This window comes from Misgurnus anguillicaudatus, chromosome 20 (genome assembly GCF_027580225.2).
Source record: "Misgurnus anguillicaudatus chromosome 20, ASM2758022v2, whole genome shotgun sequence".
Classification (NCBI taxonomy): domain Eukaryota; kingdom Metazoa; phylum Chordata; class Actinopteri; order Cypriniformes; family Cobitidae; genus Misgurnus; species Misgurnus anguillicaudatus.
Window position 1 is genome coordinate 30,072,412 of NC_073356.2, and position 11,744 is coordinate 30,084,155.

Consider the following 11,744-nt stretch of genomic DNA (forward strand, 5'->3'; position numbering starts at 1 on the left):
TACAGGTCTGTAACAACAGAATAAACGATGACAGAATTTCACTTTTGGTTGAACTATCCCTATAAGGGCCACAAGATTGAAAGGCATATCTAGTTTAATGTGACACTTGTTACTTATATTAATTTACTACATGTTTGATAGTCAATGAAAAATTATATACCATTTCATTAGATTACAATCCATGGGGACAATAAAATGTGTGATATTATATATATCAATTGAATAATAAAAAGTAGTTAATGCGTTTATCTTACATACAATCAAAATAAATATCTGAAACAGGAGAACACTCAAGAGCTTCAATATAATGTGCTTAAAGATAAATAAAGTGACCAAAGGCACTAAAGGTCTACGTAATGAAAAGCAAAAATGACTACAAGGCAACAAGAGAGTTTTGGAGTATACCTGCCGTTTCTTAATTGATGTTAAAGCATTGCAGAAATGTACTTAAGTGTCATATGTTTTAATTCACATTGGTACAGATGCAAAGAAAACCATGTGCACGCATGCAGTTTATAGAAACAACGGAAGACTTTTGTGAACGTAAAAACAGTTTGCCTGGTAAGCCGCTGTAAAAAACACATTTACAGCAGACAGACCGACAGGACCTTTATTCTATTGTCACAACATATATTTATTCATATTTACACATTTATACAAAGACACAAAAAGAAACGTCCGGGTAGACCTAAATAAATACTGTAAACGTTTGCTCTGAAGGACACGAGCATCAGAACACTGCATGCTCTCTTACGTATTTTGAATATCACTGAAAGCTCACTTTCTCTCGGTGTACTGCAATGAATTTGCGATTTGTTATCAGCTATGGGCTAAAATGGACAAAATGTTTCAGCCCGATAAATAACTACATCACAACGGTGATTTTCTCTTTGATGGACTGTCAGTTCATTTCAGAATAAAAGGAGTGTTACACGAATGCTTTAATTCGAACCACTGCACCTCCAATTTTAAACCCCCTAATCGTTCAAAAACATCATTAGCCAAAGGTGGCAGATCCTGGAAGAATCATGTTTACTATTGGAAATAGTAGACAGAGTTATTCAACAACCCCTCAAATCTTCAATCTATCTAGCGATACAGTTCATGAGATCATCTGCTACATTTTCCTGCTACGCAGAAAGATGTCCTCACATTATGGGAAGATGGAGAAACCGATAACAATCCTGCAGATCTGGCAGTCGTAAAACTGCTCGATTTCTCTTGAACTTTAAAACTGTGTATAATAAAGTCAATTCAGCTGCACATTATCTCTCTTGGCTTACGAGTCCTTTGTTTGCGAGTCATTTATTGTCACCGGCTGATGTCACGGTTGCCCTCCCAACTCTTGCCGGCGCTCTGATCGGCGGTGGTTAAGTTGCTTTGGAAAAACGGATGTCTCAGGGAAGCAGCGAGAGTGATGCGCTTTGACGGCTCGTATTCCAGCATGGCCTCTATGAGATCAAAGAGCTGGTGATGTTCTTCAGCTTCAGACAGAAGATATCTCCGTAAGGGAAAAAGAAAAAAAAAAGGGTAAAACAATTATTGTACAGCCAAGAGTGTTTAACTAAAAAAAATTTACTTTTGGCCTTATAATCGGAGGGGGGCCATCTTAACGTATCTTTGCTCTAACTTACTACTACCAGCTGAGTATCAGGCAAAACACGCAACAGTCACCACAACAACCAATAAGGTAAGAGAAACTTTTATGATATTGCTAAGAAGTGTACGTTCGCGCCGCTTAAAATGCGTCTCGATGGTAACATTGCGTAAGAGTACATACAGAAAAACGGCCGCAGACAGAAAATATATTTTAGTGACTGAGGGTGAAGCACTGGCCCGATCGGGCAAGTGACAATATGATATACTAGCCCGAGCTTCTCTCCCACTGGCCCCGGGCAACCGGGCAGTCCCTTCTGTCGAGCCCTGCACTATGGGAACCTTCGTATCCATTGGTAAACCAGTTTCAAACACCGACCTCCATCGGTTCCTTACCCGTAAAGGTTTGCAGTTCTCCCGGACATATCTTCCTGCAGAGGAGTTTTCATCCCAGTCCAGGCGTCCACGGTAAAAGTATTTCTGTTTCCTATGGTAAGAGCATCATCGCATTAGCATTTTAGCAGAATTTTAAAGTAAAAGACATAAAAACTGTACAGCTTAAATAAAATAAAAATCTACCTAGTTTTACGAGTCATCCTAGAAGGAACGGGGCCTAAAATCCTCTCCATCATGGCTAAATGCTCCCGATTATCATGAGTCTATAAAAAAGATGACAAAAATAAAATGTACAGTAAAATTTGCATCACATGGATGAATAAACAGATAAATATAGGGACAAGACAAATAGTAGATGATCTTTATACATTACAATAAAGTAGGAATGGGCTCGTATGAAATTTTGGCAGTTATAATAACCTTAAGCAAAAATAGCACACAGTGTTACAGTACTGCCATTGCAAAACTAAAATGGGTTACACACAGACATTTGAAAACAACAACTTAAAGCAAACATACAACATGCATGCCAGGTAAAAATAAAGTCTTTACATAATAATATTCTTTAAAAAAAAGTGTAATATTAAAATAACAAAAAATTTAATTAAAGGCGGGGTGCATGATTTTTGGAAAAGGGAGTCGGACCAAGTAGGCCTACCAAAACACACTTGTAGCCAATCAGCAGTAAGACGTGTGTCTACTAACCCACATCGTTGCCTGGGTTGCGTATGTGTGGGGCAGGTCTATCAAAAGACGGTCCAGATTCTATTGGGGTTTGTTATGTGATTTCAAATGTCAACATTGGCTTCTAGAGATCATGCACCCTGCCTTTAATCATTAGGTCATGCAATTGATTTGTTGTATATACAGCTCATACACTGAAACCAGAAACCGGTCCATGACTACATAAAAGCTTACATTATAGTACAGACAAGACACACGTCCTCACTGCATGGATAGAACGCTGTGTCTGTATGTGTGATCATAACAGAGTGCATCTAAGGTCAGAGGGTGAATCGCAGGTGTTCAACACGTTTCAATGAGCGTGTGGACACCTGTAACCTCCTGTTTGGATTCTACCTAACATTAAGCTACTTAAACAACCACAACCACCTGCCACCATGATTCAGTTTAATAGCCTGACAAAAGGGGAAAGGCGTTACGGAGGTATATTTTGTACCTGAAAAAGAGTGAATCCGAGGTAGTACTCAAAGAGAATGCAGCCAATACTCCACACGTCACACGGCTGACTCCAGCCCAGCTCTGAAAGTGAGAAAGCGCAATTACCAGCACCGATTTGAGCTTTGGGGTCATCTAGTGGCAATGTCAAGACACTACATTATAATATTATGCTACACTTCACCATACAACCACATCATATTTTTTATAAATATCAGCAGAAAGCAACCACTGGGGGAAAAGCAAATCACATTTTATATTTGCTAGACTTATATCCCATTTATTTATTATTTATGAATGTATATTCATCTCATTCAACTTCACATAAAGAACTCCGCAAACAGCCTCTATTAAGACGTGGCCTGGATCTGCTTGCATGGTTACCAATCTTGTGTTCGAATATTCCCTGCAGTCTACTGTATGAAGTCACTGCGGTCTCTAGCTGATCCTAATTAAATATCTTGTGGTGGAAAGGAAGAAAGTAATCTGATGTGCTGGTACGATTAACTCATTCTTCACCAATAACATAAGCTGTATTTAGTTCACGTTAAACTTGATATATGAAACACAGCTACACACACGAATATTAAGTGTGGACCAAATCTAAATGTACCAAGCACAGAAATTCTTACCCAAAATAACTTCAGGGGCTCTGTAGTGCCGTGTAGAGACAATGGTGCTGTGGTGCTCATGATCAAATGTAGCGCTGCCGAAATCCACCATCCTCACCGCTGTATTCTTCACACTACGCTCATCTCGCTTCTTAGACAAAGACCAAACATTTTTACACTTGCATGTTTTAATCTATATTAAATGTTAGTATGGTTACCACAAGACTGATCTCAAAAGTATGGAGGTTAATGGCTTTCTAAGCATAGTTGCTACAATTAAACTGTATTGAGACACAAAAAAACAGACATGAGGTACACAGTTGTACTGTATATACGAAGTGTGTACTGTTTAGTGCGTATTATGTTTGTTTATTACACAATGCCAAATATGCCACATAACTGGTCTGCCCTTTGAACAATGGGCTATTCATGACACACTTTTGTTTTGGTAGATGACAAATTTATGAAACGCACATAAAATAGTTGCTTATTTCCAAGCCAATAACAAACTCATCCGTTACCTTCTCCACATTGTATGTGTTTGTGAAGTCCGAGTTGACAAACAGGATGTTTTCTGGTTTCAGGTCTGTGTGAGTCAGTTTGTTCTCGTGTAAAACTGCAAAGAGGAAAACCATCAAAATTGACACATAGATCTACAGATTACAGTACAGATGGAGTCTACTGAAATTCACTTTTCAATTAACTTACATTTGACAGCCAGGCAGATCTGGTAGGCCATGTGACGCACTTGGTTGATGGGGTAGGGCAGGTAATTGTTTTCTTTGAGGAAGTCGAAAGTGCTGAGAGCCAGCAGCTCAAAACTGATACACATATGGCCGTGATAGTCGAACCAGTCAAACATCTGTACACACAGACTGAGAAAAGAGACGGGAAGAGAGAAAAACACTTAAAAGCGTTTCTGTTTAACTTGTCATGTGACTGCATGTGATTAATCTATATTTAGAGTAAACATTTATATGAGATTAATAAAAAAGGTATATTCTTATCAAGCGATAAGAAAAGTCTCATGCAGTGCCAACTCACTTTTTATTCTCTGGATCCTTCTCATTGATTTTTTCCAATACATTAATCTCCAACCGTGCAGCCTCTTTGTACTTCTCCACGTTTTTGATGATCTTTAAGGCGACATGAGCTCCGCCCCTTAACAAGGCAAAATACCACTGGTTACATTTCAGAGACTGGTTTTGCATAAATCATACAATTTTAATTAGACTTCACTATATAAGCCAATAAAAAGTCTTTAGATAAAATGTTGAAACGTAAATAACTATGCCGTGCTTGTTCTTCCTGGTTATATTAGTAGGGTTGAGCGGGGCACAATCTAAAGGTACATTCACATTAGTAACGATTTTGTCGCTCGTCTCTTATGCTGCGTTTACACCAGCCGCGGTAGAGGCGTCAAGCACGAGTGATTTCAATGTTAAGTTAATGTGAAGACGCGTTAATGCGCGTCTGGGGGCCTCGCAGCGCGAATGAGGCGTTTAGCACGATAGATGCGATTCCGCTTCATTCGCACGTCTAGTTCGCATGAATTAAGTGTCTGGCTCGGTACGCATGAATGGTGCTTTTTGTGCATTTTGCGTTTCACGGGAATTTGCGGCTGACGCCAGAGTTGAACATTTTGAACTTCGGTGGATTTTCGCGCCGCGTTAACCAATCAGGAGCCTGCTTGCTGCTGTGGCGGCAGCCCCGCCCAGAGTCACTCATTCAACATGAAGGAACGCTTGATATTGTCAGTGAGCAGTCACCCGGAGCTATACGACACAAGTTCTTATTTCTTGACAGGAATAAAAAGGACTTCGCTTGGAAGAGTGTCAGTGAGGACATTGGGCAAACTGGTAAGTTGTAAATACACATTTCACTTTTGAGTCACATGACGTTTATCGACCCGTGGCATTCCCACCGTTTTTTTTAAATAATTTCCCCCTGTAGTAAGGTGACCAAATACAAACCAGTAACTCTCTCGATAAATGCACGATTAACATCAGCCATCTTGCAAATAGACAACCGCATAGCACTTGCCCGTCTCACAAGCAGCGGATTTCGCCTCTGACGCGCGTCAAATGGTTGCTTTTTCCACGCGTCTACTTCGCTCTAGACGTGTGAATACATTCAAAATGTTCAAGCACCAAACTAAGCACAGTAGACGCGATTTTGGTGCCTCAAACGCGGCTGGTGTAAACGCAGCATTACAACGAGGTTGTTAAAGGGTGTTTCTAAATCTGGCTGTCGTAAACAAATCAGTAACGTCCACTCCAGTAAATGACTAGAGATGGATGAGGTAACCCCAGTGCTTCGCTCCAGAAAGTCGCTCCTCATTTGCATAAAGTTTAACTTTATTTTTAACTTTGTTGCGCAACTGGACACGCCCAATACGGTCACCAATGCTCATGAGGCTGAGCTTCCATTAAAATGAATGAGATCATGTCGCTCTGCTAGCGCTAGTCTGAATGCAGCTTAACACAGGGTTAATAGTAACATGGCTACTTCACATATTTATTCAGGGCCAAGCAATCAGTGCTTTTGGTCTTTTTCTCGTACTATCAGAAGATGATCTCCTGTGAAGTTATTTTGTGCCCTGCTCTACCCAACTTCATTTCTTATCTGTCAACCTAATATCCCAATGTAGGCATTAACAACAACCACTCAAAACTTTAAGGTTTAAAGCTCGACCACATTGGTTATGTAATGAAGATGCTGGTTGCTAGGGAACGACACTCACCTGCGATGATCAATACATCGCATTACCCTCCCGAAAGTGCCCTCGCCCAAAGTGCCGACAATTTCATCTGAGAGACACAGAGATGACAAGTAGAAGAAAAGGGGGAGGAGAGATGTAAAGATAGTAGTTAGACATTGAATATAATCAAAACGTTTCAACGAACAAGTGTCCTAAAATCTTTTATTTTTAACTATCTTTTCAGGTTAACCTAAAAAAATCAACTTAAAAAAGCATACATTCGAAAAGTAAAGCGAACAGGTTTATCGCAAACTGTAATCGGAAAAAAACAGACTTGCGTTTCAGATGTAAACGAATGAACTGTGCTTCGAAAACGTATAAAATATTTTTTTTACACCGACGAAATTAACTCTAAACTAAACTGGAATAAAAATTAAACAAAACGAATTAGGCGATTTAAGTATCATTTTAGTCAAATAATACTTTGGATTTAGGCCCCCAATTAAGGAAAAGGGAACCTATCAAATTATAAATGAAAGTGCTTGAGAATAAATAAGTATCCCTGCAAATCATCTACACATCATTAGAAACAGCCAATCCCCATTCAATAAAAAAAATCATAAATAAGAGAGATCTAAGACATGATCAACATGCCTTCCCCCCTTGCCTGTTCTGGCAAAAGGGGAGAACATTCTACAACGGCATCATCAGCACCGTCAACATCCTGACCTCCTGCCCTCCCCTGTTTATGTCTGCTGTGTGCTGGTACTGATAGGGAGAAAGGTTACGATATATGAGTAGAGGAGTAGTAGTGGCAGTGTGTACATCTCTCTTGTAGGACGTCGCCACTCCGACAGATCAGGTGACCTTCCTCGTCGTCCCTCACACACAGTGCCCGCGTCCCGCTGTCACTCCGCTGCTTTCGGCCACCAGCCAAGGTCACAGGTCACGTCACAACCGCAGAAGGAGGAGGGGAGGTGTGCGGAGCGGGGAGAGTGGAGGGGGCAGCCATGGCGACGAAGATGAGCAGTGTTGTAGTTGTAGGTAGGTTTGGTGGTCATTGGGCGAATCGTATGACACCACGTGAGGAGATATATATAACGATAGGGATATAGTGCAAGGGATCAAGTCAAAGTTAACATTTTACCCCTCCCTTCTTGCTTTCATTCAAACTTCCCCTCATTCCTCTGCCTAGCAACACTGACAAAGAGTCACAAAAAGCAACCTTCATCAACATTGACAAAGGCATTGACAAATCAGTACCATCAATCCATAACATCATCTCAAACAAACAGGTTGCTCTAATGTGAAGCAACAAATCAAAGTAAAAAAGCTAAAATTAAAGTATATTATCATAAACTGTGTGAAATTTGTATATAGGTGTGTAGAAAAAGCAAGATAAGTGATAAATATTACAAATTTAATAGTTTCAAGTCAAATAATGAAAATATCAGTGTAGGCTAAAAATATTCATATGTCAATTTCTACATGAGAATTACCATAAACACCTAAAGCAAAGATTTAAAATTATCGCTATTTAAACTGTCAAAACGTCAACAAAAAGGAAGAACGTAAAACAAAGGGAGTTCATACTTACCAACTCCTGGGGCTGTGGAAAATAAAAGTTATAGAGAAAGAAAAGCAGAAGAGCACAGAGATGGAGAAAGAAGGAATTGGGGAAGGGAAAGGACAGGCTTGGGTGTTGAAGTACTCACCGAGGAAGATGCGCTATAGGACCTGGTTCTACGCCGCCTTCGTTTGTGCTTACGCCTGCTGCCTTTCCTCCGGTAGGAGTCCTCGTGGTCCCGATCTCGTCCGCGTCGGTAGTCGTAGCTCGGCGAGGCGTCGCGGGAGTAGAAGTTGCTCGGCGTCCCGTGTTCCCTGTCCCGGCTGCGGTCCTGTCGACGGTAACTCTCCCTGTAGTGTCTGTCGTACGGCCTGCGGTCTGAAGAGCGATTGTCGTAGCTGTGGAGATGAGCACAATTTCATAACGGAGTTATTATTGTGACGTGCATACGCGGTACTTCAGTAATTTCGATATATTGTGCAGCTCTACTGTGTAAGATTCAACATTGTTTATAGTTTAACATAAATATTGAGATCTTTCTCCAAAAATCTATTTTACCTCCTAGATCGTGCATAGCCAGCCTCCTGTCTGTGTCCCCTCCCTCTCCTTTCATGTTCACTGCTAGAAGAGAACGAGGGTGAGCGACGATGTCGAGGCCTTCTCCCTCGCTCTCGGTCCCGATATCGATCCTGGTAGCTGCTGCGGCTGGCCCTCTCAGAGGATGGGTACCGTCGGGAGTGCGGCATCTGATAAATAAGACATTACATGGGTATTAAAAAAAAATGACCCTTCTTTATACCACGGGGCTGTTGAATGCTTTATTCTGATTGGTTAAGAATGTTCCATGGGTGTTGATTATTTTTCTGTAAACCGCACACCTAACTTGTCAAATGTCTTAAATAGGCACCAGAGCAATGTTTGTGGTAACCGTGGCATAAGCGAAATAACTCTCCGGTTCTTTTGAATTATCGTGCCGCATTATCACGTTGGGTGTGCACCATCCTCCCACAATTCAATGGCCCATCATCAATTATCCTTACCTATATAAAATGCCATCTCAGTTATAAAGTGCTAAAAGATTTGATTATCAAATGTCAGAATTTCATTAACATTTTCATGAACTGTTTCCAAACAAGTGACACACTAAACGGCATATTAACAAAATGTCTGAAAACACGGAGCATATACTTGTGGTAAACCTATAAAACACACAGTTTTGGATACATTAATATACTTTAGAACCACTGCCTTAACGTATTATATAAATACACATATATAATGTATTTTATAAAATGTCATAAAACTGGTGCCCCCGCCACCAGTTTGAGAACCACTGCATTGAGGAGACTGATAAGGAGATGAAAATGAATACGGAGGCGGCTTGTGTTTATATGGACTGTTAAGGGCTTGTTGTAGTTGTGTGTAGGTCCTACGCCGTAGGTTCCGCGTCGGTTTTCATTTATACTTTTGCGTCACCGTCCACGTCGACATGCAAACACACGCGCAGACCGCTGGTAGGCAGTATCCACGCGTGTAACCACAGTAGCAGCACAACAGTCAAAGAAAAAGAAGCTTGGCAAGTTAACCCACAAACGAAGAAGAAACAGTAACTTGTTGTGTATGATTTGAGAAGACCAGCAATGATGGAAGTAAATAAACAGCGACTTTTGTTGGAGTTTGAGTTAAATCCCTCCTCAACTTGGCTCATCTTTGTTTCACCGTCGCAAACAGAAATACCCATGAAGCAGTTTTGTTTACCCGACGGGAGGGGATCTGGTGGACCAATCACAGCGCTTGCGGTCCACGTAGAACTGACGCACTGTTAAAAATTTTACGAGGTGCACGTCAGGCTACACAGAGCTACGCACAGGCTACAGATAACCTACGGCATAGAGCTTACGCACAACTATAAATCGGGCTTTAGTTTCAGGTTGTGGGCTTTTCTACAACCACAGAAATACTGTTATGTTCAAATTTTAGCAACACTTTTAATGTTTGGGGTTAAATTGACCACCGATAGTTTATATATGCTAAATAACTTCATTTAAAATAAAATTGTAGGAAAAAACATAACTTTTACATTTTTTATATACACCGGTACATAAATTGTTTATTAATAGATTAATTTCTATGAAAACGTATCTTTTGTAACACATGAATTTTGTGTATATCTGGTAAAAAAAATAAAAGTAGTAATGAAAATAACATAACATTTATTTTATTCAAAAAAGTTTTACCAGTTTATCACATATTAATAGTAAAACAAAAACACTCATTAGATCAGTTTTACAGAAACAATGTGTGTACTGGATGTACATTTAGTCACTTTGGATGAAAGTGTCTGCCAAGTATACAAAAGTAACTTCAAGTCAAAAAGTATAAAGGAAAAGTCAAAAAGTAGGTTTAAAGGTTTAAAAATACAATAAGCATATTTTCCAGAGATGTAAAAGTAGCTTTGGGGTGAATTGGACCTCAAACATAATTGGAGGATTAAAGGTTGAAACTTTATGCCTTCACTTGATTACTAATGGGATTATGGGACACTGAAGCAACTTTGGATAGGGTAAAAAAACTGAAAAAACTGATTAAAAAGTAACTTAAAATATAAAACACATATGTAGGCCCATGTGTTACTTTGCATAGGATCACTAAATATAATAATTGGGTTTTACCAAGCGTAATATTTATTTATACAACTGTTGTATTTGTGATGCAGTTATTTAAATTTATACAGAGCAAGTGCTCTAGAATCTAGATAGTCCTCAAACCAAGAAAGGATAAAAACAGATAAAAACATTTGACGAAGACTACTACTTTAGCCACGACCCTTTTATTCACAAACGTATCAGGTTTGCAAGCCAACTTCTATATTTAGTTTACAGATTGCACATTAATATGAAGCAATTGTCTCGAGTGCCTCGAAATTACAGACTTATTATTATTAACAGCTATTAAATCTGACAAATAATAACGTTCAGACGATTATTCAACAATAAGAATAAACGACACATTTGTAGCAGGCTAAGCAAGCTCAAGTTGTTATTGTTTTTCAAACTTGGATTTCTCCTCCAGTGTAACGGCAAGGAAATAATAATGTAAGGAATAAATAGTATGAAAGTTGGGCAACGTCGATGAACGACATACAGTCGTACACTTCTTTTATAAATGAAAGTTAAGGAAATACTCTAATATTTTGCTAGCGGACTAGCTGCTATCCACCTCGGCGGCCATTTTGAGATCTTCAAATCTTCAACTGGCCATTTTTAAAACGCTCGTTTTTAGACAATTTAGTTGAGATTGTGTCAGAAAGATACAAATAATGAGAATAATATTGTATAATCACCGTTCTAGCAGCCAGCCCTGTCCGTTTATCCCAAAGAAAATCCGTGTTGACGCTTCTGCTTCTAATCTCACGCAAACGCTGAAGAAAAACACTTCCGGTCCCTCCTCCCGCTCTTCTTTATACGCGCGCGTGCAATTTATACCAACATAATGATTAAAGTTTTTGCAAAATTCTCTTATTACGATAAAACTAGTTATTTTGTCTCACCCACCATTGTCGTAAGTAATAAAACTTACCACAACTTTATGTTATTTTACTATCACTTATTTTGGCTTATTTTATACGAATAAAATAAGAGGTTAAACAATTAATGTATATTACACATACAAACAATTATATAATAATGTCAAG

At 39.4% G+C, this 11,744-nt stretch overlaps 1 protein-coding gene across 4 annotated transcripts; it reads right to left on the reverse strand.

Annotated features, from left to right (window-relative positions):
* Positions 1–447: 447 nt before the first annotated feature.
* clk2a (CDC-like kinase 2a) lies at positions 448–11,538 on the reverse strand. Of its 4 annotated transcripts, none has more exons than XM_055218988.2 (13): positions 11,394–11,538; positions 8,609–8,796; positions 8,199–8,448; positions 7,309–7,399; positions 6,526–6,592; positions 4,827–4,943; positions 4,491–4,657; positions 4,304–4,398; positions 3,804–3,933; positions 3,173–3,255; positions 2,176–2,255; positions 1,993–2,083; positions 448–1,503 (listed from the first exon to the last, which is right to left on the reverse strand). In XM_055218988.2, exons 2-13 carry the CDS (start codon positions 8,794–8,796, stop codon positions 1,312–1,314), a joined length of 1,551 nt encoding a protein of 516 aa, XP_055074963.2. In that variant the 5' UTR covers positions 11,394–11,538; the 3' UTR covers positions 448–1,311. The 4 variants fall into 4 exon arrangements, with proteins under 4 accessions (XP_055074963.2, XP_055074964.2, XP_055074962.2 ...); XM_055218989.2 differs by having other exon boundaries at positions 3,804–3,930; positions 7,309–7,402; XM_055218987.2 differs by having other exon boundaries at positions 7,309–7,402.
* Positions 11,539–11,744: the final 206 nt, after the last annotated feature.